This window comes from Pectinophora gossypiella, chromosome 23 (genome assembly GCF_024362695.1).
Source record: "Pectinophora gossypiella chromosome 23, ilPecGoss1.1, whole genome shotgun sequence".
Taxonomy (NCBI): domain Eukaryota; kingdom Metazoa; phylum Arthropoda; class Insecta; order Lepidoptera; family Gelechiidae; genus Pectinophora; species Pectinophora gossypiella.
In genome coordinates this window covers 8,172,749-8,199,300 of record NC_065426.1, presented here as the reverse complement: position 1 = coordinate 8,199,300, position 26,552 = coordinate 8,172,749, and the positions used below count along the sequence as shown (strand labels likewise).

Below are 26,552 nucleotides of genomic sequence, written 5' to 3'. Positions count from 1 at the left end.
TTTTGAAAAATCACATTTAGGTGTGATTCTCTTCAACAAAACCACAATTTCTTACATTAACATACATACATACATAAACTCACGCCCGTAATCCCAAATGGGGTGGGCAGAGCCACAAGTAATCAAAGACAACTTGCAGCTACTGTTGATACGAAGTCCTAAGATGGATATGATGAACCTTATGGTGATAAGGGATCAGCCTATCGCCCATAACATTAGTCCATTATTTTAGAGGACGCAATCCCTCTGACACACATACATTAAGTAACTTTCTTTTAAGTAATTCCAATCTGGGTAAAAATTGAGACTTCCATTTTTTACCTGGATTGAAACTAACTTGTCTATTGTGAAGTCTTGTTAACACAAATCTTATCCCCTGCCCTCTGTCGGTTTTTACGACATCCCCGGGGAGATAAGCTGAATATGTTCTGTGTTTAGTTGCTCGCATCATAAAAAGGAAACATGTTATACTAATAGATATGACCCGACAAATACCTCCCACGCAAATTAAACAAATGATTCCATTTTACATAGCTGCATAAGATAGGTTTATTTTTGTTTGCAGAATCTGCATAGAATAAGGCACTTTCCAGGCTAGGTTTCCCGAAAATAATATAGATGCCGCTGTTGAGATTTGACGTGATAATTACCTACTTCCTCATTACTGGGGTACACAATTATACAAAAATACAATATAATGACAGAAGCATATTATTATTATTAGCCTGTATGATCCCACTGCTGAGCAAAGGCCTCCCCCATGTCTTTCCAAGTATCCCGGTTCTGTGCGAGCTCTATCCAGTCTTTTCGATAACCGTCGAGATCATCGCGCCATCGTTTCCGGGGTCTACCATGTCTACGGTGTCCGTCCTGTGGTACCCAGTGCGTGATAAACTTTGCCCATCGTTCCGGCATACGTGTCCAGCCCAGTCCCACTTTAGCCTGGCGGTCTTCCTGCCAACGTCAGCTATACCGGTTTTTGAGCGCAGCACAGTGTTTTTAACTCGACAGAAGCATATATAATATAAAAATAATTGTTGCTTGATATTTGGATCACATTATGTATAGAATTATAATGCTACCTATATTGCTTCTCTTTATTTTGATCAGAATAATAATGGGTGGAAGACGTAACTGTGCCTGGGTAAACGAAGATAAAAGATGCATATGTCTGTTATCCATGAAAGTAGAAGGTTTAACGAAGGAAAATCTTTAAAGCGCCATCTATATTGTTATTGAGGAACGTAGCCTGTAAAATCCCTCATTATATGATTTGACAATTAGTTGCATTAAAATCCCTAGAACATAAAAAACAACAACAAAAAAAACAGAACACGTTCAGCTGCTTGTCTTCCGGGCATGTCATAAAAACCGACAGACGGATTGTGTCCTCTAACATGATGGACTAATGTAATGGGCGATAGGCCGATCCCTTATCACCATAAGGTTCATCATATCCAGCTTACGACATCGTATCAACAGTGGCTGCAAGTTGTCTTTGATTACTTGTGGCTCTGCCCACCCCATTAGGGATTACGGGCGTGAGTTTATGTACGTATGTGTAAAATCCCTAGAATTTGTTGGGCGGATTCTTGCATTAAAACAAGTTTATCTTTAGTACTCGCTTTGTAATAATAACACTGTATGCGTTTCAGCTTTCCCCGATAAGCATTGATGGCGTGTGTTTAATGTTTATGTTATGTTTTATATACTTATCTCGCTGATACGGTCAAACAACAGCGCATTTTAGTTTTAGCGGCAGCAAAAAAGAAGATTAGCATTGAATGTACTGATGATATCAAAGACTGTCATGCGAAAAAGTGCTTAACTGTTTTTATTATGTCTTAATTTTGTTTACATGCCACTGAACTGAACGAGTCTTGAGAATGTGTTTTAAACGAAAGCATAGAATAAGGAATAATACTACGTATAGAACGGCAACTCTCCGCTCCCCACCAGCGTCTGAGCTTGGTTTACCTCACCCCCCCTCGAACATAGTTTATGATTCGTATGGCGTCAGACGTCACACACACAGAAACGCGTGTACGATAATGTCAATGTGTAGTGTCTGTGTAAAACGAGGTGTTTTGAATGAAGTGTCCGGGGTGTGATGAAAGTAAAATTGATTTATCAGTAGCGACCCGCCCCAACTTCGCACATATAGAGTACTGTAGTATTATTCCTTATTCAAAAATAACATATTTTCTATAAAAACTTACATCCTTCATTTCACCTCTTTGTAAGAATCTTCTTTTAATCCTTTTATCTCCTGTTGGGATGTAGGGCTTGAATACCAGATTTCCACTCCTCGCGACTATTTGCAGCCTCTGTAGTTTGCTTCCATGACATGCCGAGAGTTTTAAATCCCCGGTCAACCGTCGCCAGCTCTCTTTGGGCCGCCCCCTTTCGAGTTTTCCACGCGCACACCAGGTCAGAGCTCGTCGGGACGGGTTTTCCACAGGCCTTCTAAGGACATAACCAATCCACCGCCATTTCCGTGTGTGGATATTGAATATTGTGATTTCTTTAAATAATGACTATTTTCTAGTAATTTGGAAACCCTAATATTAAAACTAATGAAGTTTCATACAAACTTAGCGAACCCTTGTTACAGAAGTTAGGGCTTGAATTTCGCAAAATAACTTGTGTCCTAAAAGGAACCCCTATACAAATTTGAGACTTCAAGCTCTTGTAGTCTCTGAGATTTTGTGATGAGCTTTCGAGACCTTTTCGATTTGCTGTCAATTTTGATGAAAAAAATATATTTTATTTTGATAACTCTGAAAAAAGTGCTATCCTTTACTAGATCTAATATTAGAACTGTCAAAGTAAAATAAAATAAAAATATATCCGCACAAAATACCGAACTTGTTCTGCCGAAAGTACCAGGGTAGCATAAACGAGTAGGCGTCGTCTGGTACAATGAAACGTCCTCAGAAACGATCCCAATGTCGGCGCGGTAGTGTGTTTTGATTGTTTCAAAACAACTAAGTAGTATTGTGTGGAGTGCGTGTATTAATCGTTATGTCATTCTATGCCATACTGGTACTTTTTTGAAGCCAAAAGTGTTTTTGATGCCACAAGGAAAATGATATTGTGTTATGAATGTAAGTTTTATATGACATTTCTTGCTAAGAAAAATTAAGAATGTCCCATTTATGCTGCTTTGGCTATGGTGCCGAGCCGAGCAGAAGAAGTGCATATATGCTGAACTGGGAGCAAATAAAAATCTTTTACGATTATTATCATTGTTCTTTAAAAAATACAGTTTTTGATATTAATATAACATAAGTACAGGATCTCCAACAAACTTCATATGTATTTTAACATTCGGTCTTAGTCTTCAATCGTGTGGCGTCAGACGCCACATGCTTATATAGATACGCGTTTACGATAACGTCAATGTGTAGTGTCTGTGTAAAAGGAGGTGTTTTGCTCATACAAAGAATTAGAATACAAAGAGTTGTCTAATGCCAACCTCAAAGGCTTGTTAGCAGGTGAATGGATGGCAATATCCGATCCCATTGTGCTTTCAGCCTATTACACATTTTGCTATTTTGAACATTTTAGGCCTTCACCTAATTTTTATAGATAAATTCCCCATTCAAGGCCCAAAGGCAACAGACATCTGAAGCATTTATTCGACATAATTATCATGGATAAACGTGTCGAAGGAGGTGATTTTAACATTTTTGAATCTACGCCATTTCGCAAGGTGTTGTGGCTGAGGAGAAGAAATGACAAGAAACTGCAACAGCAACACATCTTTTATATCAATGTAGGTATACCTTATAAGTTATTTAATACCTAGATGAATACAATTTAATACAAGGCATTTTTATCATTTAGCTAATCATTAATCTTATAATACCTAAGCTTCAAATTTATTTTCTATTTTATTATAAAAACGTATATAAAACCCCAAAAAAGTTGAATTTAATATAAAATTTCTATTTAGATTCTTTTCTATGTAACTGGAGGTAAATAAAATATCGTCAATATTTCAGAACAGTAATGTATTCAATTTGGCTAATGTCCGCCGCGCCTCGTCCGGAAAACCGCGCCTATCTATTGTTTTATAATTTATTACATTTTGGCAAACACCACTCTTTCGCCCTTTTGGGAAATTATTATTAGGTCCTGTCATATTATGTGTTTTACTGCTTAACGTGCTTTCCGAAGTACGGAATTCAGCCTGCAACGTCTCACAAAGTGAATTGGTACACGTGTCCCTACCGGGATTCGAACCCGGAAGCTCCGGACCGTGAGCCCAACGCTCAACCACTGTACCAAGGGGGCCATTGTCCTGCGATTATCTATGCTCTGTTCACCACGTTACGAACTACTGGCGTGAGTGTATTATATAAGTAATAACTTATTAAATTATTTCCATTCCTTTGACCTGGAAACTGGCACAGTGGCACCTTTACTTTGTTTGGTGCCATAGATATACTATAAGAAAAAAGTATACATTTGCCGCCATTTTCCCGCGCGTTGGAAAATAAATTGGAAAATTTTTGTGTTTCGTTTAAAATTACGTCGTCGCGTCGTAGAAAAAGTATTGTATGCAACGTTGTATAACTAGGTCAAAAAATGCTCGTGGCGTCTCTTATTGCGATGTTCGCCAAGGCTCACATCGCAACTCACGCCACTCGCATTTTTTGACCCTTCTTATACAACTGTTGCATAAAATACTATAAACATAGAGGTATATGGGCCATTACAGTCATATTATAACAATAATAAAATTAACATAATGAGTTATTTCGTACGTAACTGAATAAAATAACTAAGAAGGGAAATTCTCCCTTTATTAACCGACTTCAAAAAAGAAGAAGGTTATCATTTAATAAACTAGTCAGAGGTACATCCAACGCAAGAGTAACTAAGTACCCACGCTTCACCGAGCTTTCTGTTAGACCAACATGATAGGTCTCGAGCCGTATTGCCGTCTATAATGGTCGAGCCAACTGTGTTAGTGAAAACTGCACTTTTGACATAACGTGTCGCGCGCGTTCAGACGACGCCCTGAGCCGAGGTTCGCGCCCAACTGTCCACCCTCAGGCCTGTTGACTTAAACGTTGTACCGGGTGAGAGCCTTCAGCGCTCCCCATTTGTCCGGCCAAGTTGTTAATGCCATCTGCGGCAAATCTACAATAATCGCGCGCGATAGCCGAAGTCCACGCGGGTAGAGTCGCGGGCAGATAGATATCTTTGTATTCGTTAGCCGTCCAGCATAAGAAGCAGCCGTTCACATCTATTCTTCTTCTTCTATCGTGTGGGTTGTGAGGGGGATAACCAATCAAAATCATCAACCCTCAAGGTTATTATTGAGCCGCCAAAGGCGCCTGACATCGCTTATGTAACGACTACATATTTACATCAGTAAGTAGTAACCGGGACCAACGGCTTAACTTGCCTTTCGTAGGACGGATCATCTTACTTCCGAATACTCAGGTGATGAGCCTGTCCTAACCAAACCACGGCTCACAAAGTGATCACAAAAACCTTGTGATATGTCCCCACCGGGATTCGAACCCAGGACCTTCAAATCTTGAGCCCGCGCTCAACCACTGGACCACAGAGGCCGTTTCACATCGATAAAATAGTACTTCCAACCCTTATTTCTTATCAGAAAAAGGCGTTTAATGGCCCGTGAAAAGTATCCGTTACGGCGTCACAGTTTGCATGTGGCCGGCTCTTTACTCTTTAGCCTAATTACCATGTTATGTATTGAGCTGACCTCAATAAACCAAATGGACACACCCCTAGTGTTGAATTTTGTATTAGTGTTGACTGTAAAGCCTAGGTTACACAGTGCGAGCTGACCGAGTCAGTGATTGAGGTGCAGCTACTAAGCACGTGTGACCGCATCAAACGAGTTACTGTCATGTGCGAGTGGGACAGTTACTCGCATTCGAGTTACTTCAACATTTTTTGTTTTTACTCGCTACTTGCCTTCCCCCACCACACCACTCGCACGCCGCTCGGTCGTCAACTCGCACGATTTTACGAAATGACAGTAGCTCGTACGCTCGGGCCCACGCCGGGTACAGTGTTTCTTGTTTGGGCGACATGATACAAACGAATTATACCAGTACACTGGTATAGTAGCTGTCTTGCATAGTGTGACCCTGCGAGGCGAGTCGAGCTACTGTCATACGAGTACACAGGCACAGTAGCTGTCTATTGTCACATCAGCTGCTCGCACTGTGTAACCTAACCTTAGAGAGAGACGGGTTGGCGAATATTTTTTATCGCAAGATGATCAAGTACCCACACCTCACCAAGCTTTCTGGTAGACCAACGTCACAGACACTACACATTGACATTATCGTACACGCGCATCTGTGTGTGTGACATCTGACACCATACGATTCAAGTTTACAACTATGTTCGAGGGGGGGTGAGGTAAACCCAGCTTAGATGCTGGTGGGGAGCAGAGAGTTGCCGTTCTATACGTAGTATTATTCCTTATTCTATGGTGGTACATCGTGAGCCGTATCGCCGTCTATAATGGTCGAGCCAACTGTTTTAGTGAAAACTGCATTTAAGATATATTAATAACTCATTGGCGCAAGTCTGGTACCGGGGTTCGAACCGACGATCCCCGATTGAGAAGCAAGCCGGTGTACCACGGAACCATGGTGACTCATACACATACATACGTGCCCATACATAATCTCTTTTAACGTGCCTCCCAAAGCACGGATCATGTTACTTTCGGACAATCGGGTGATCAACCTGCAATATCTTAACCAAACTTCTTCTTAGGTGGAATACCAGCCTCATCAATCCTGAAGTCAGGGTTATGATTGAGCCGCCAAAGGCCCCTGACATGGCTCATGTAACGATGACTCACTTACATCAGTAAATAGTAACCGGGACCAACGGCTTAACGTGGCTTCCGAAGCACGGATCATCTTACTTTCGGACAATCAGGTGATCAGTCTGTAATGTCCTAACCAAACTAGGGATCACAAAGTGATTTTTGTAATATGTGCCTACCGGGATTCGAACCCGGGGCCTCCGGATCGTGAGTCCAACGCTCCACCATTGGTCCACAGAGGCCGTTAACCAAACTAAGGATCACGAAGTGGTTTGTGATACGTCAGAAAGTGATTTTTGGGATACGTCACTACCTTTTTTTTGACGTGACTTATTGTAGATTTGCCGCAGATGGCATTAACTACTTGGCCGGCCAATGGGGAGCGCTGAAGGCCCCACCCGGTACAACGTTTAAGACAACAGGTCTGAGGGTGCCCAGTTGGGCGCGAACCTCGGAGCTCGGGTCAGGGCGTCGTCTGAGAATACGTCACTACCGGGTTGAACTTTCGAACCGATGGTGAAACACAACACACCCTATATAACGGCCGTCGCGTGCCCCGATTCATTCCGCGAAATAATAAAACTTCTAATGGACTCTGGTCGTATTTATAACCGCGATATGCGATAGCGATAAAGTTTGTCAACAGTAACCGAGTTATTCTTTGATTGAGTAGATTCATTTTCATGACTCATTTATTATTATGCTTAATAAAAATACATAGAATAAGGAATAATACTAGATACGTATAGAACGGCAACTCTCCGCTCCCCACCAGCGGCAGCGGAACGCATAATTCTTAAGTCGACAAGTCGAGCGAGCTGTAGCCTCCAAGAATAGCCCTGATGCTGTCCAACCGAAGAGTGGAACAGAAAAAAGAAGGCGACATGTCGCCAAAATGTTAGACATGATTCTTTTTACACAGTTCGTCGGCGTTGTCTCGACAAGACCACACCCCGGACACTTCATACAAACAACTACGTTTTACACAGACACTACACATTGACGTTATCGTACACGCGCATGTGTGTGTGACGTCTGACGCCATACGATTCAAGTCTAATCTATGTTCGAGGGGGTGAGGTAAACCTAGCTCAGCAGCTGGTGGGAAGCGGAGAGTTGCCGATCTATACGTAGTATTATTCGTTATTCTATGACGAGACACAAACTGAAGAAACTTATAGGTCTTGGGCTTCAATCTTATATATTGGTAGATAAACAGTTTTTTTTTTAAATTAAAATTTGAATGCGTCTGATCACGATCCAGGCTTGTCTAAAGCAGCGATGTGGTCTAAGATGGAGCACGCAAACTCAAATAAGTAGTGCCTATTCACTCTTGCCTTGAAAATGCCCAAATTATATGTATCGGGGAACAATGACGCAGCAAGAAAATTCCATTCTTTAGCAGCTTATAATGAAGGAAGAAGCGAATCCAAGCAAAAATCAAACAAAATGTCGTCCGCGCGTCAATTCTCATGTCACCACTTCAAGTATTTCGAAAAAGTCCTAAGGTGTCGTACGGTTTAACCTAATTTTTACCTTAAATAACTGAGATAACTACGAAAATTTGTCTATCAATTAATAATTTATTTGTATTTGATAATTTGTCTTAATATTTACTATCTATTTATTTGTACTCTAATAATAATAATAATCTTTATTGAACATAGTATTACAATTTTACATCACTCTGTTGTGTAAGTTGTTTTTCTTGCGTGTTTTGATTGTAAGTTATGTGTTATTCCATGTATTGTTGTATATTTGTTACTGTGGTGTCCCTTTATAATAAACGTTTTTTTTTATTTCTTTCTAAAATGCACGCGAATCGGAACGAAACGTGGCGCATCCGTCGCGCCAATTTTACGGTGCTATTTTTATGCGGCAACAAAGCATCTACCAATGTAGGTATATGATCGAAGGTCTTAGGAAATGCATTAAAGGTATTATAATCATCACTAATTCAAGTGCCATGCTCTTGTCGGTGTAGCATTCTCCATGCTACTTTTTAGGGAAAAATAGGCCAGTAGTTTCCCTCTTGCCTTCCGCAGTACTCTGTCTGACGCGAGTGGTCTTTTTTTGACGTGACTTATTGTAGATTTGCCGCAGATGGCATTAACTACTTGGCCGGACAAATGGGGAGCGCTGAAGGCTCTCACCCGGTACAACGTTTAAGACAACAGGCCTGAAAGTGCCCAGTTGGGCGTCTGAGAGGAAAAATATTTGAAAGAACCCTAGTGGGTCGATAGCGATAAGCGCTGATTGAGGAAAATCGTCAACCACGCCGGCGGGGTCGGTATCGGGGTCCTGACGTGTTTGTTGTCGCGAGCTGATTGGCCGCCTCTATGGCTAGAGTAATCGGGTCGTCGTGGCGCGAGTGGGATGGTGCCCAGAGTAGTCTATTACAAAGTACTTGGACTCCTGTTCTCCGTTTCTGAATAGTACTGACAGTTACTGCTGCCCTCTGTCAGTTTCCAGGTTACAGTCCCTGTGACTCGCCTCTTCCGTGCTATACGAAACATAAATTATCTTTTAATAAATTATCTAACCCCACCTAGTCTGTGAGAGACACACCCCCAATTTAGCGCTCCACCCCGCCCTTAGCTCATTCTGCAAATAACCTTTGGTGGAGTCAGTAGGTAGTGTTGCGCATATCCAAGTTGATTTATAACTATTGTAAACGGGAACTTATAAAGTCATTTAATATCGAGGTTTAAGCATAGTGCAGAGAAAAAAGTGTATTTGGTGTTTTCATAAAATGTATTTGAATCATTTGTGTGGTTTTCTAATTATGAGACTTCTAATGATCGATAAAAACAAGTTTTGTTTTATGTTGTGAATGTAAAGGTAACCGTATTTTCTTTGTACTTTTATTCATAGTTGTAATCCGCTTGAAGTTGTGATACCTAATGGTACTGATTCTAGTACAGTCATGTCATGAGGAATATCATGTACCCACTTTAGAACCCTGTCGCACTATCATATTTGACATTTAATGAGACTTACGGTTTAATTTGGCAAAAAAGTTAATGTGACAAGGTTTCAATGTGTATACATATACGAGTACTAACTCGTGACCGTACACACCATTTAATTTTATTTTAAGTCATACCTGTGATTTTCTTATCCGCTGAAAAAAGGGACGGACAATCGACAGGCATCAATTTATGGAACACATGTCAATTTCCCTCCCAAAATTTTATATTGGTCAATAATCCGACCGAACTAAGTTCACAGCACCGTCAAACGAGTCGCATCTGAGCGAGATGCCTATTCTATTCGCCCGGGTTATTCATTCATTTTAGAATTAACAGTTGTCAATCACCCGTCCCTTTCCTTTTCAGCGGATAAGAAAATGATAGGTGTAATTTAAAATAAAATTAGGAAGTGTCTGCAGGAATCGGGGCCAATATCCATTTAAAAACCAACCACCATTGTTTTTTTTTGTGTCTGGAAATCTCGGTCTTACGAGAAACGACTTTAAGTCGTTTATTTGAAGGTCACACACAGAAATGCAGGACGGAAGGGGCAAGTGTCAGAGCCTCACACAGGGCAGCAGTAATTAAGACAGGAGTCCTAGTACGGCTTTGAAATAGACTACTCTGGGCGCCATCTCACTCGCGTCAGAGTACTGCGGGCGAAAGGCAACGAATATGAATTTAGACGGGAGCTTGATTTACCTTGCCCTTGAAACACCGATTCCATTTCTGTGGAAAAATCATTAACTTAAGAGCCACGCTCATGCCGGTGTCGAAAATAAGATTAACCGTGCTTCAGAAGGCACGTTAAGCCGTTGGTCCCGGTTACTGTTTACCGATGTAGGTAAGTAGTCGTTACATGAGTCATGTCAGGGGCTTTTGGTTGCTCAATAATAACCCTGACACCAGGGTTGGTGAGGTTGGTTAGTTCACCTCACAACTCACACGATAGAAGAAGAAGAAGAAGGGTACTTATAACCGAGACCAACGGCTGTCTTCTTTCACCCTAAGGTTGCCTGGCAGAAATTGCTGTTTAGCAATAAGGCCGCCTATTGTGCTTATGTTTTATTCGTATGTTTATGTCCTTTATATATGTTCTTGTGCAATAAAGTATTATTGATTGATTGATTGATTGTTATGACTGAAGATATACCGAATCATATATGAAGCTATAAATAAAACACGCCCGTAACTCTAACCACCCTGTAGGGTGTGTCTTGCGTGATCCGTTCGTGTTACCATTTTGTACCGTCTCGCCTTCTACCACACCCCAGTTTTAGCTTTGTGCTATGTATAATTCAATATCAACGTCTATACCTAAGTAAGTACTTATATCCATACTCATATTATGAATGGTAAAATGTGTGTGTGTGTGTACTTTTTTGGTGAGTTGCGGCACCCATATATCTTTATGTTTTCCAACTAAATATGAATGTGTGTATATTTTAATGTTGTAAATGTATTATGTGTGTCGTAGGTTACTTATGTAACCTACGACACACATAATAATAATAATAATAAACTTTATTATTATTATTATTATTTTTTATGTTTACTTTTTATTAATAATATTTATTTTATTTACCTATTAGGACTTTAATAATTTTAATTTATTATTTTTTTATTTGTATTTTTTATGTGTGTGTCTGTCTGTTTGTTTCTCCGTCTTTCACGGCAAAACGGAACGACGAATTGACGAAGAGACTGTCGAAACTCACCTTGTGAGATTGTCCTTTGTTTGGCTAGGGCATGGCAGGCTGAATCACCTGGTTGTCCGATATAGAAAAATGATTCCGTGCTTCGGAAGGCACGTTAAGCCGTTGGTCCGTGGCTACTAGCGTGGTGGAGTATGCTCCGTTCCCTCTCCGCATGATTGAGGCCTGCGCCCAGCAGTGGGACGTGTATAGGCTGTTTATGTTAAAATCCCTCTGCCGTCAACATACATTGGTCTCATATGGAGCAAATAAAAACGGGAACTTTTTATCATATTCTTAGGACCTCTTATCCAAAGTGATTGCTAATTGGGTAGTTTCCTAGGTCAAAGATAAATTATGAAATTCTGATTACTAAATCAGAGCCAATTTCATCTCGCGCTCCTTCGTGCTTCGGAAGGCACGTTAAGCCGTTGGTCCCGGCTGCATTAGCAGTCGTTAATAACCACCAATCCGCACTATGCCCGCGTGGTGGTTTAAGGCCCGATCTCCCTATCCATCCATAGGGAAGGCCCGTGCCCCAGCAGTGGGGAGGTTAATGGGCTGGTGATGATGATGATGATTACTAAATAAAGACAGATCTTTAGATGACAACGTTTTATTTTTTTCTATTTAACTTATTTATGAATTTTAGTAAAGAAAAATGTTATAATTAGTGCGACATTTTGTCACGTTTTTCTATGACGTCTCAAGTTGCTTTTTCATACAAATTCCATTATAATTTCGTGTTTTGACGTTTAGTAAAAAGTAGCTGATTTGAGTTGTTGGAAACTGCTGTGCCCACCTCAATAGGGATCACGTGAGTTTATGCAAGTATGTAACAATGTAGCAGCATAGAAGAGAATGCAAAGTTAATTAGCGATTAATTGCTTGTTTGACACTTCGATTGCTGTAACGCACGCTAGTGATGGGAAACGGTGCAATTTCTTTTTCCCATTTAATTTATTATTCTTATGATAATTAAAACACATAATAACAGGTTCTTACCGTGTTTAAATCTGGGATATGAGACTCCCGGTATTTCGACACTGTTGCAAGTGCCAGCCCGTAATGTCCTAATCGAACTAGGGATCACGTGATTTTTGTGATATGTCCCCACCGGGATTCGAACCCAGGTCCTCCGGATCCTGAGCCTAACGCTCAACCACTGGATCATCTAGGTCGTTCAGGATTATCGGCGTGAGTGTGTCTGTCAGTCCAGTAGAGATTATGACCGCGTGTTCATATCTTCCAATGCGGGTGTATTTTTAATGTGATTCAAGTGCAATAAAAAGTTTTTGTATTGTATTATATTGTTGGTGGAGGTGTTTTTTTACGGCTAATAGCCGGGATCAGCGGCTTAATGATGGCGTGGTGGAGTATGCTCCATACCCCCTCCACGTGGCACGTATATAGGCTGTTTATGTTATGTTATGTACGTATGTTCATATCTTCATTTCATATTATTTTTATCACATAACCATATGAATCGAGCCATCACTAAGTTATCGCATGTTTTATGCGAGACAGTGCTCGAGAAAGTACAGCCAGCATATTATTAAAAATAGCGGTCAAACACATAACCCTCCTTTTTGTTTCGCCGCTATAGGGTAAAAAGTTAAGTATTTTGTATACCTAGAAGATTTTACTTAGAGCAAAATGATAGATAAGGAACCGTATAGGAAGAGGTTATGTAGTAGATATTAAGAAGAAGAGGACACAGTCCATACATAACATAAGGTCACAACCTCCGTGGTCCAGTGGTTGAGCGTTGGGTTCACGATCCGGAGGTCTCAGGTTCGATTCCCGGTAGGGACATAGGACAAAAATCGCCTTGTAACCCGTTTTTTGACTAGGACAATACAGGCTGATCACCAGATTGTCCGAAAGTAAGATGATCCGTGCTACGGAAGGCACGTTAAGCCGTTGGTCCCGGTTACTACTTACTGAAGTAAGTGAGTAGTCGTTATGTTAGCCATGTCAGGGGCTCAATAGTAAGTCTGAAACCAGGGTTACAACCCCGTGTGGGAAGAAGATAAGGTCTCGACTATATTTCCAATTGGCGTATTTTTTTTAGCAAATGTAATAGTCTCTGCTTACCCCGGTGGGAAATAGGCGTGATTTTATGTATGTAATTTTATATTCGTCGATCTATCTCTTATTGGCGGACGTGTTTGTTACCTTTGTAATTACCTACTCCTGAATGTCTATCCCAGGTCGTTGTTACCCTCTAATGTGGCTAGCAAAACCAAACTTCGATTTGAAGGTTCGGCTGTCGTCGGACACGGCTTGGACGTCATGAATGAATGAATGAATGAATGAATTATCTACTAAAACTGAATTATATGTGAAGTGGCAAAACAATCAGCGTTTCTTTACTACAGTCTACGAGTGGTGAAATAATCTACGCACACTTTAACAAAAGTAACTTATTTGTTTATTTATTTATTATGGTACATCAACAGCAGTACATACACAAACACACAATATAAAATACACATAGGAAAAGTTCCGCTATGCCTGCCAATTATAGACGCACACAACACTGATAATAAAAAGTATAAACTAAACTTAGCTTAAAAAGAACAATAATTGAAAATAAATTAAAAAAAAGAAAATAACATAAATCGTCTAATACAACACAACAACGTTTAAATGGTATGAAAAAATCAAACGAAAACTAAAACTATTGCAGAATAAAACTTAGAGATAGGTGGTTAAATACATACATGCCCTTAAATGCATATAAAAATATTGCACTGGCTGCTTTTTGTTAAATTATGTCTATTTTTTATTTTTTAATATAGTTTATATCTTGTTTTTCTTGTTCACTTGATTGTGCATGCTGTGACTACTTGTAATTGAGCTAGCTCTTAATCTTTTTTTTATTGTCTGTAACTTTGCATGTGCAGAGTGTAGCTTGTAAGTTGTCAATAATAAATAAATAAATAAAATTATAAAATTACATAAAATTATTAGTGGTGTGGATAAGTTTCAGCATTTTACTTTTAACTTTGTAACTTAGTAAGTTATACCACTATAACTTAAAATAAAGTTAGGATGTGTCTGCAGGAATCGGGGCTATCTCTGCAGACGGTACATGAACATAGAATGTTGGTATAATTGAGCAATATCGTCCGATCTTGATTTACGAGTACCAGACACGCTATCAGGTGATTTTGATAAGCCAATGTGGTTTTGCACTTGAGTTCTTTGTCCCATACACCCTGGACGAAAGGAATGTAATCTTCTATGCTTATCATCCTGGGTATATCTGGGTATAACCTGGGTAAGGACTGGAACTCACTCACCATCAGGTGAGATTATGGTCAAATCGTCACCTACCAACAGGTGATTATGGTCAAACGCGAATCTATATTATTTAAAAAAAAATCCGGGTTTAAATTCGGTACACAAATTTTTACCTTGTTTAAAACTAGCTGGTTAAGTACACGATCTTCGAACACCAGCGGTCGATCATTACCGTGAACGCAAACATGTGCTAAAATGTACATAAGTTGGCGTTGGTTGTTGGTTGGTTGGTTGGTTGGTTGGTTGGTTGGTGGTTAACTACTGGCTTCCGGTGCTCTGAAGTTCACCCGTGTAAACGATTGTTGCTCCCGGCATAGAATAAGGAATAATACCAGATTACCGGATTTTCTCAGGAATGTGGGTTTCTTCACGACGTTTTCCTTCACCGCCGAGCACGTAATAATCACCCACACATCCATTACCCGTCAAAATAAATACCGTGACTGACTTAGATAATCGTTTTATCATATTTTTTACTTTATTTGCATATTGGCCACAACATACTGGGCTACTCTGTAGTTGCAATTAAAATTAACATAGTAATTATTATTCAAATCGCATCGGTCCATGAATAGCGTGAAAATTAGCAAAAAAATGTTTCCGGAAAGTAATTGATTGCAGGTTGTAATCTAGAATCGTCCCGAGAATAAACCATAAGCACACCCCTTTTACACAGACACTACACATTGACATTATCGTACACGCCCATCTGTGTGTGTGACGTCTGACGCCATACGATTCAAGTCTAAACTATGTTCGAGGGGGGTGAGGTAAACCTAGCTCAGACGCTGGTGGGAAGCGGAGAGTTGCCGATCTATACGTAGTATTATTCCTTATTCTATGCCAGAAGCAACAATCGTTTACACGGGTGAACTTCAGAAAGAAAGAAGGAAAAAATATTTATTCGACATACTTATTGTTTTCACATATTAAAACAAAATACGCCAATATAATAATAATAATAAAATCGTTTATTTCGGACAAAGTCCATAGAATGTTAGTATACAAACGACTTATAAACTAGTGTTAGTAGGACATTATTCGGGCGATCATGAATACAAATTATAGGGTGTGAAGCTCCATCCTCCTTTTTAGAAAGGGGGAGTCCCACCTATCACATAACGTCTTCAGGATACCGTTGGGGCTGGCTCGAGTCCGCGTGAGAAGCGACGCACAACGTTTCCGCATGATCGCCGCAAAACCATCTGTGTGGGCCTCAGCGAACATACCAGAGGCGCTGCAATATCGCGGCAACCTCAACAATATCCTGAAAGCGTTATTATACTGGAGAATGTCAGAGCACCAGAAGCCAATAGTTACCAACGTACGTACATTTTAGCTAAATTTTAGAGAGAGATTCCTTATTCTATGACAATAGGCAAGAGCTACCAGTTACTCATCATCATCAGCCGTACGACGCCCACTGCTGGGCATAGGCCTCCCCCAAGGATCTCCACGACGATCGGCTCTGCGCTGCCCGCATCCAGCGGCTTCCAGTTACCAGTTACTCACTTAACCTTTTCTTTGCAATCTCCAGCGCTATCTCGGCCTGCCAGTAATGTTGAAGGCGGGCGAGTATTCCCCCAACAACCCGCTGGTGAGGAGCGAGCGGGCGCCGGGCGACGTGCTGTTGGGCCTCGGAGAGTACGAGCGGCGAAGAAACACGCTGCGCAAGATTCGGCAGCAGCAGTATAGGGAGTACCTCGATCAGGTGATCCTTCTTCTCCATACGTCATAGTACATACATAAACAGCCTATATACGTCCCACTACTGGGCACAGGCCTCCCCTCAATCAACCGGAGGGGGTATAGAGCATACTCCACCACGCTGCTCCAATGTGGTGGAGGTGTTTTTACGGCTAATAACCGCGACGACTTAACGTACCCTCCGAAGCATGGAATCATCTTACTTTTACGGACAATCAGGTGATTCAAGCCACACGTCATAGTAATAGATAGAAAAGAATCGATCGACCTAATATCGACTGATGTCATTATGCTAATGACGTGCATTACTACAACACTAGCCTACGTACTTTGACAGATCTAATTCTTACCGCGCATTGACGCTAATGTAAAATCTTATTGAAATATAATCACTATTTTCTACAACTAGTCGGTCTGTTTAATAGTAGGTATAAAGTAAAGGGAGTAAAGTAAAGTATATTTGATTTGATTTGATTTTTGATTTGAAGAGTTAGATTAAAAACTGATACTTATCCTTTATTTCATTCCAGCAAGCAAAGATAAAACAAGAGGCCAAAGAACAAGCGGAGAGGGAACGCCGGGAGCGAGAAGAGAGGGAAAGAGAGAGAGAAGAGGAAAGGGAGAGAGTTCGGCAGCAGTTGGAGAGAGATAACATAGAGGAGCAGAGACGGGCGAGCGTGTGCTATGTGCCTGTAGCTAGTACCACCACTACGTATAGGAAGTAAGTGTTACACTTGACAATACTACTTATTTATTTATTATTTATTTACACACACACACACACACACACACACACAGGGTGTTAGTGACAACGTAGACAGGCAGTCGCTTGTGTAAAAAACCGGACCTGTCAAATTTTCAGGTTAGGTGATCGGACCCTGTGAAGAACGGGATAATGCATGGGAGCTGATGATTAAAAAAAGTTTATGTATGTTGAATATTTTTAACAGCCTCTATGGTCTAGTGGTTAGAGCGTTAAGCTCACGATCCGGAGGTCCGGGTTCGATTCCCGATGGGGACATTGTCGAAATCACTTTGTGAGACTGTCCTATGTATGATAACGACTTTGCAGGCTTGAATCACCTGATCATCCGAAAAAGTAAGATGATTCCGTGCTTCGGAGGGCACGTTAAACCGTTGCTCCCGGCTACTGGCCATAAAAACACCTCCACCAACCCGCAGTGGAGCAGCGTGCTGGAGTATGCTCCATACCCCTTTCAGTTTATTGAGGGGAGGCCTGTGCCCAGCAGTGAGACGTATATAATATAGGTTCTTTATGTACGGCCTCTGTGGTCCAGTGGTTGAGCGTTGGGCTCACGGTCCGGAGGCCCCGGGTTCGAATCCCGGTGGGGACATATCACAAAAATACATTTGTGATCTCTAGTTTGGTTAGGACATTACAGGCTGATCATCTGATTGTCCGAAAGTAAGATGATCCGTGCTTCGGAAGGCACGTTAAGCCATTGGTCCCAGTTACTACTTACTAATGTATGTACGTAGTCGTTACATGAGTCATGTCAGGGGCCTTTGGCGGCTCAATAGTAACCTTGACTCCAGGGTTGATGGGGTTGGTAATCCACCTCACAACCCTCATGATTGAAGAAGATGTTTATGTTAATATTTTTTCAGTAAAGTGGACACCGGTGTACAGGTGGGCATCGGAAGACCGCTGTCAGTCGCCGTACAGACAGATGATGCAGAACTATACCCAGTGAGTACACCACAACACTTAATGATGAAAGAACGTCTAGGGCCCTGTGCCGAGGTTTTTCTTGCAGCTTCTTTTCCCCGGCTATACAGGTTGTGAGAAGCTCCAGTAGTTTTAGGCGGATGAGACGTTCGTCATGTAAAAAATTACGATTCAAAGTGTAACTATGTTACCTATTGAATAAATATATTTTTGAATTTGAATGAGCTGCTTTAAATACCACAACAGGAGAATCCGAATAGAGAGCAACTGTTAAGGGAGCACCAAAATTCCGTCGAAATAGGCGTGATTATAGGTATGTATGTATGTAGGGTGGTGGAAGTAAAATTGAAACAACTGCAATACTTTTCTTATATTCTTAGGGTCTAGGTTTCTTATATTTTTCACTCACTTTATAATCTTATATAGAACACAACCGCGCTTTCCAAATCTACCCGTCGCCATCTTCCTTCCCCTTCCTCTCTCCCCTCTCACTCCCCCTCAGGACACGTTCATAAACTTCACCTCACACACATCACGTTCATAATAAGCTTTCATTCCCACATGTATGTTTAATTATATAAGCTGTTGGTGTACCTTTTTTTTATAAATAAATAAACAACTTATTGGTGCAAGTCCCGCAAGATAGAGAGTGGTTGACATTGTGATAATGTATTATTTTGTTAACGTTCCAGCCCTCCCCTTCTCCGCGGTGGAAGCTCATGCAAGCAGAGCGCGAGCTGTCCCCGCGCAGCGTGCTGGAGCACGAGGCGACGGCCGCCGCCGCGCCGCCCGCCGGCCACGGGCGCGGCCGCCGGCGGAGCTACGGGGATTATGACGGTGAGACTCATACCACTAACAATGTTACAGAAGTCTTCTATCGTGTGGGTTGTCAGGTGGATCACCAACTAGTGCTGCCCGATAATCGACGGCATATCGATTAGTAATCGATTATTTTCTAAGCCCCCCCATCATCATCCAAAAATTTTTAATTCATTTATAAAGTCTTTTTGGTGTGTTTCCCTTGGGTAGCTAGGCGTATTAGCAGAAATATAAAAAGACAGCACAAGTGGCTCAAACATCATCCCCCCTAGCATTATCCCGTTTTTCACAGGGTCCGCTTGCCTAACCTGAAGATTTGACAGGTCCGGTTTTTTACAGAAGCGACTGCCTGTCTGACCTTCCAACCCGCGAAAGGAAACCCAACCCAATACAGGTCTATCACATACCTCCGAAAATGCTTTTCTCGGGAATGTGGGTTCCCTCACGATGTTTTTCTTCACCACTGAGCACGTGATAATCATTTATGATCCAAACATGAATTCGAAAACAAATTCGACAGTCATTGGTTTAGGCCTGTTCTGGATTGTATTTTCTATGCCCCTAAATAATCTGAATAGCGATATGCCTGTTAATCAAAATTCTACAATTATACCGATTATAATCTAATAATTGTTAGATATAAACGATTATATCGATTGTAAAACAATTGCAATACTATCGATTATTGCAATATAATCGACTATTTCGAGGTATTGGTTAAAATACTACATACATAACATAAATAGCCTATATACGTCCCACTGCTGGGCACAGGCCTCCCCTCAATCAACCGGAGGGGGTATGAAGCATACTCCACCACGCTGCTCCAATGCGGGTTGGTGGAGGTGTTTTTACGGCTAATAGCCGGGACCAACGGCTTAACGTGCCCTCCGAAGCACGGAATTATCTTACTTTATCGGACAATCAGGTGATTCAAGCCTGAAAAGTCCTTACCAAACAAAGGACAGTCTCACAAAGTGATTTCGACAATGTCCCCATCGGGAATCGAACCCGGACCTCCAGATCGTGAGCCTAACGCTCTAACCACTAGACCACGGAGGCGGTTAAAATACTACTGTTGCGTAATCTGGGTGGAATTCTTAAATCATCAATAGTATTTTAACAAATACCTCAGTAAGGCAGTAGTATTACCAACTTCATCAACCTTGGTGTTAAGTTTTTATTGTACCGCCATAGACCTCTGACATGGCTCATGTAACGACTAAGTACTTACATAAGTATATAGTAACCGGGACCAACGACTTAACGTGAAATCGAATTACTCAATTTTGCTTCGCTGTCAAATAATTATACATATGTTGACTGCTTGTTTATTTTTGATTAGTGAGACAGTAGATATATAACTATAGTGTTGCTGCAAATTTCCAGAGCGATCACCGCCAGCGATAAAGAGATCGAGCCGCGACAAGCTGATATCTAACCTGCGACATACCTACATGCCTTCTATATTCGATGCCGAGGCCATACACACGAGGAATCTTCTAGCGGAGAAGGTCAGTACAATACATATGTAAGGAAAGTTGCTAGTGGCAGCTTGGTAGTGCAAGTGAAACGATCGATAGTGCAGAGGAGAATTAATATTTTATTAGAACCGTTGTCATATTTATACAGTTTGCGTACATAAAATGTTAGCTGTGGTTGGTAGAAAAATAATGACAATATTGCGGGTAGTTTCGCACATATATAAAATGATGCGCATTGTTGGTGCTCACGCAGTCGTAGGCTAGTCGGCTCGCTGGACATACATACTACATACATCCACTTCTCGAATCAAGTAAAGCAACCAATGCAGTCCGGACACCGGAAACAAAACCACATTAAAAACACAACTGTGGCGGACCCAACTAGTTGGCCAGCTAGTTCCGTCCACATGTAACAGATGGCGCCACATTCAATAATGCCGTCCTGAAACGCGATATCGAAGTTTTCACAGCGAGACGCATATACTATACAACTTCCAACATGACACCGTTGGATCGTCGATCCCTAGTGACACTACTAACTCGTGGCTAGCGGGGTACTTTGCTCTGTTCGGTACCCCGAAAAGCATCCTTTATAATTTAGGAACACTCAACAGTGCTGCCGCCTACAATTGAATTTCTAGTTTTTATCCTCATTATCTACGATCTAAAGATGAATTCAAACGCATTAAGTTGAATTCAGTGGTTTAGAACCCTACCCTAGATGGGAGAAAATTGAAGATTACCAACTTCATCAACCTTGGTGTGTGGTGTAAATTGGCAAATGATTATAATAAATTGTATTTATTTATCGCAGGAAGCGGCGGAGCGACGGCAGTTCTACCAACAAGAACTCAAGAATCAGATCCTCGAACAACAAAGAATACGTGAAGAACGGAAAACTAGAGAGAAGTGAGTTTATACACTAATACAGGGTGTCAGTGACATCGTAGCTGTCACTAACACCCTGTCTGGTATTGAATGTGTTCCTCTAGTTATTAAATAACTTGTAATGTATACCCTCATTGGTTTTTAAAAGATGTGTTGCTGTTGCAGTTTCTTGTCATTTCTTCTCCTTGCGAAATGACGTAAATTCAAAAATGTTACATTGACCTCTATTCATGATACTGATGATGGTTACGTTGATGATAGTTGCGTTACGTTGTTTCTTTATTGATGATTACGTTGAATAAATGATTCTGATTTCGTAGCGAAAACTGAGGGGGATGATGCTGAGTTAATATCAAGTGGAATTTTCCATCGCAAAATTCATGATTATTTTCTTTTATCACGGAGGCCGTAGTCACCCCTTAATTGCAAATGGTGGAAAAAAAACATTACTTTTAGAAAGTTAACTTACAATAAGAAGCTTAAACTAGCTGACGGTGTCTTCGATAAATCACCTTGTCAACATTAAGGTTTTATTTTCCGATGTTAAAGTGATTTCTTCCAAACGAGGTTGTCGCTTCCATGGGGTCGTGATTGAAACTTTGTGTACTTCCTCAGAATGCTGGAACAAGCAGAGATGAGACGCCTGGAGGAACAGTTGAGGATGCTCAGGGTCGCCCAGGAGAGGGAGGTCGGGAAACAACGGGACATTGCCACGGCGGTTAGTAACATATACGACCCCGACGACCCGATTACTCTAGCCATAGAGGCGGCCAATCAGCTCGCGACACCAAACACTTCAGGACCCCGATACCGACCCCGCCGGCGTGGACGACGATTTCCCCGGCGCTTATCGCTATCGACCCACTAGAGTCAATTCTTTCAAATACTTTTCCTCTCAGACGACGCCCTGAGCCGAGATTGGCGCCCAATTAGGCATATTCAGGCCTGTTGTCTTAAAAGTTGTACCGGGTGAGAGCCCTCAGCGCTCCCCATTTGTCCGGCCAAGTAGTTAATGCCATCTGCGGCAAATCTACAATAAGTCATATTCACACAACGGTATATAGATTAAATTAAATCGACAAAAAATACGTATACACGTATAACGGGAAATAGGCATAATATTATGTATGTGTATGTATTGTATAGTTTTTAGCTATGATCACACGTCAAGTCTATAAAAGGAGCAGCAATGGCGTTCATTTGAATTCGGAACGTCCTGCTGTGCGGACATACGTAGCCTAGAGTCAGTTTTTTGTTTTACATTTCACTTTTTTTTTTACAAACAGCCTCCGTGGTCTAGTGGTAAGAGCGTTAGGCTCACGATCTGGAGGTCAGGGTTCGATTCCCGATGGGGACATTGTCGAAATCACTTTGTGAGACTGTCCTTTGTTTGGTAAGGACTTTTCAGGCTTGAATCACCTGATTGTCCGAAAAAGTAAGTTGATTACGTGCTTCGGAGGGCACGTTAAGCCGTTGGTCCCGGCTCTTAGCCGTAAAAACACCAACCCGCAGTGGAGCAGCGTGGTGGAGTATGCTCCATACCCTCACCGGTTGATTGAGAGGAGTCCTGTGCCCAGCAGTGGGACGTATATAGGCAGTTTATGTTATTTATGTTCACATTTTTTGTGTATATAAATCCTACTTGGTTCAATTTAAGGATATTGCAACCTCTATTTTCTAAATAATTCCACTTCTGATCGCTAAAAGTATGTATACTTTTTTCTAATAAATAAAATGTTACCTTCACAGATGAATGAAAACGCGTCGGAATTCGACAAGAAACGTTCGACACTGCAAAAAGAAATCGACTACGAACATCAGAAGCTTCTCCGAGCGACTACTCAGCCCAAACGGAACATCCCCACGGCGATAAGCGATAACACTTTACTACCCAAATTCTACCCTAAAGAGCGCTTACCTTACTCCACAAACATTCCGGACACGTCAATATTCTCACCAAACTACGACGTCGATAGTTATTTAAGAAAAAATTTGAACCCCAAAAACGATTTTTCGTCCAAATTAGACTTTAGTGATAAAAACGTTATTGTAGAAAAAGCCTTAGTACACGAACGTCCTAAAGATAGGGGAGATTCAAAATTCGAATGTAGGTTTTCGAAAAATGTAGACGAAAACGATGAGACGCCTATACCAGTTTTGAGGCATTCTCCCAAAGAGACTGTAAGTAGGAATGATGATAGTACGATTGAAGGGATGCAATTAGTAGAGAATAAGTGGAAAGTGCCTGCAGTACAGAAGAATATATTGAAATCACAACCTAACGATGAAGGGAAGAATGTTAGTATTTTAACGCAGTTGGGATCTATAAGGAGACAGCTACAACTAGAGCAGATGAGGTTGGATAATATGTTGACTAAATGTGATTGAACCTTCCAACGATATATCGGCAGTCGAAGGACGTATCTTAAACTTTTTAGGGTTACCACATGGACGACGTTATAATAATAAAATAGATTTTTGTTTAACCATTATACCACCGAACCCTCCTCCTGTCATGTTGCTGCCAATGCAATCCGATTTAGAATTGGATAAATGAGTGAAAATTATGATAAAAAAAAACTTTGAACAGCTGTTTCTCGAAATGGCCTTTTGGCGCTAACCTAATTTTGTCTGTCCAGTTTTCATTGACGATAGTGAGAAGAAACTTTCTGCATTTTAAAGTTCACGTCAATGCCGACTAGCCAACTATGATATTGGCCAACTAGTCTGCTTTGCCGAATAGTCGGAACATCACTGATTTATATTTACCATTTTAAACATACCGGTTTCGTGTGAGTGAACCAGTGAACCCTAACTAGCGTGTCGGGCAGAATCTTTAGTTTTTTATTATTCAACAATGCCAAAGTGAAAAGAATTCTCTCGTAATTTTATTATTTATAATATTTTGTAATAGTCTCAATTTGTTTTAGCACGTTTTTATTTTAATAGTAATTCTTATTAATTATTATATTTTTCATTTTTGAGATGATTATAGTACAGGGATAAGCAAACAAACAATTGGTATTATATAATCATTCTCAAAATGTTTTTTTAATGTATTTTATCTATTGATCATCACTAATTTAAGAGCCACGCTCTTGTCGGTGTAGCATTCTGCATGCTACTTTTCTATGGAAAATGAGCAGTGGTTTCCTGCCTTCCGCCATGTAATAATATAATGATAAAATTAGTAGTAATTAATGTAGCGACACCAGCCGGGTCTGCATGACAACCGCCCCGCGCGCGGCGCGAATTATATTGAGCGCTTCGACCAATAGATAGATAGCATTCGTATCGTTTATTCGTTCAAGCGCTCGATATAATTCGCGCCGAGCGCAGCGCGGTTGTCATGCAGACCGGCTGATGGGAGAAATAGGCAGTTTTTATCCCCATTGGGAATATACTCGAGAGCTTCTGTTACGTTGTTATGCATATTTTTTTAATTATTTGCATGTTTACCGAAGCAAGGAAGGTGATACAAACTGTTTTTCACTTTAAAATCGATTTGGTCATCCCTTTCTTGCACTTTATCTTGTTGTCTTTATTTTTTATTTGTTAGTGGTGCCAAAATGTTCTACTACTCAAATGCTACCTTTGTAATGTAACCAAATCGCTAACTATATCAAAAGTAAGAAGCTTGAATGTCTTTGGTAGCTTATCAATACGCGGCCAGGACACTCCGTACGAAAATTTCGTTCTTACCGTGTGCCGCGTTACTGCGTAAGTGTGAGGGAGACAAACAGTACGCACGCGCTCCCTTACTCCTTAACGGCTTTCGGCTATTTAGACTAAAGTGAAATCCAAAGGGGATGAGATACGAGTTGGTGCGGGACGAAGTGTCCGTTCTATACGTAGTATTATTCTATGCTACTATCACAGAGCTCCGTTAAATATTGCGTTATTAATTTGACAGCTGTCGGAATAATATATGTCAACAACTTAGGAATACAAAAGGTGGCCTTATTGCTAAGGTAGCAATTTCTTCCAGACAAACCTTTTTGTACTAGCTTCTATACAGTCTTTCTGTCGTGCTATCAAATTAATCAAGGTAAATTTAACAATGTATACGCCACATTGCCGATACGATCTAATTGTATTTTAAGTTATACCTGTCTCATTCTTATCCGCCGAAAAGGAAAGGGACGGGTAATCGACAGGCATAAAATTCTAAAGAAATCTAAAACAACCCTCTAAAAATTTTACATTGGCTAGTAACCCGACAGAATTAATTTAACAGCACCCGTCAAACGGTTCGCATACCAGCGAGATACCTATTTAATTCGCCTGGATTATTCATTCGTTAAGGCGGATAAGAAAATGACAAGTATAACAGAAAATAAAATGAGATGGTGTCTAAAGAAATTAGCACCGATGTAGTTATAAAAATGTAACGTATCAAATACGCACATTGTATAAGGAACGAAAGACTGTAGGACAAAAGTCGAGCTTGGGAAGTGAGATTAGAATAGATAAGCTAAAAGTTGTCTTTATAAATTAGCTAATTAGGTATATTTTTACAATTTCATGCTTTAAGCTTAAGAGTAAATGTCTAATTTTGCTACTAATGTGGGACCTTATTTTTTATGCGCTCGTCTTCAACTCGCGTGCGTAAATATATACCTGTCTCATCTTGCAAATAACAAGTTCTAATGTGCTACTTGAAATGGGTATACAAGGTGTTAGTGACATCGTAACGAAAACTTTGGAGGTGATTCAAGACCACGATACGAACGTGAGTTGAAACAAGCAATTTAAAAAGGTCCCTGGTACCATGAAATCTTGTATCGTTTTTATTTGCCAAAACACATATTCTTGTAAGTTGTATTATTAGGTATTGCAATGGTTATGTTCACTTTAGTCAGAGAAAAACTGTATACGGAATCATTCGATTTTATATTTTAACATAACATGCATCCAATATATTGTCCATTATTGTATTGTATATCTACGAAAATAGCCACAATTAATAATTAAATAAGTAACGTTGGCAACACTTATGAATAATTAACATAATACGCGCCATTTTTAATCTTATAGTTGTAAAAAATAACGAAAATTTTAAAATTGTGAACTGTAATGTATTTGTTTCTTCCAAGACTCTTGAAGTGGAATATTTCTGTTTTTATTATTAAAAACATTTTGTTGTATTTTGTTGCATTT

General features: G+C 40.6%; 1 protein-coding gene across 2 annotated transcripts in view; it reads left to right on the top strand.

Annotated features, from left to right (window-relative positions):
• LOC126377531 (RNA-binding protein 25-like) overlaps positions 1-26,539 on the top strand; it is a 33,821-nt gene extending 7,282 nt beyond the window's left edge. Inside the window, exons 1-9 of one of the 2 annotated variants that reach the window (XM_050025318.1) lie at positions 2,941-3,107; positions 16,342-16,515; positions 17,042-17,232; positions 18,141-18,222; positions 18,894-19,038; positions 20,410-20,534; positions 21,319-21,413; positions 22,008-22,110; positions 23,142-26,539. In XM_050025318.1, the coding sequence (XP_049881275.1) occupies positions 3,102-3,107; positions 16,342-16,515; positions 17,042-17,232; positions 18,141-18,222; positions 18,894-19,038; positions 20,410-20,534; positions 21,319-21,413; positions 22,008-22,110; positions 23,142-23,780 (1,560 nt within the window). In that variant the 5' untranslated portion in view covers positions 2,941-3,101 and the 3' untranslated portion in view covers positions 23,781-26,539. Of the gene's footprint in view, positions 1-2,940; positions 3,108-16,341; positions 16,516-17,041; positions 17,233-18,140; positions 18,223-18,893; positions 19,039-20,409; positions 20,535-21,318; positions 21,414-22,007; positions 22,111-23,141 lie in introns of those variants that run through there. The other variant, XM_050025317.1, reaches the window with a different exon arrangement.
• The last annotated feature ends 13 nt before the right edge of the window (positions 26,540-26,552 follow it).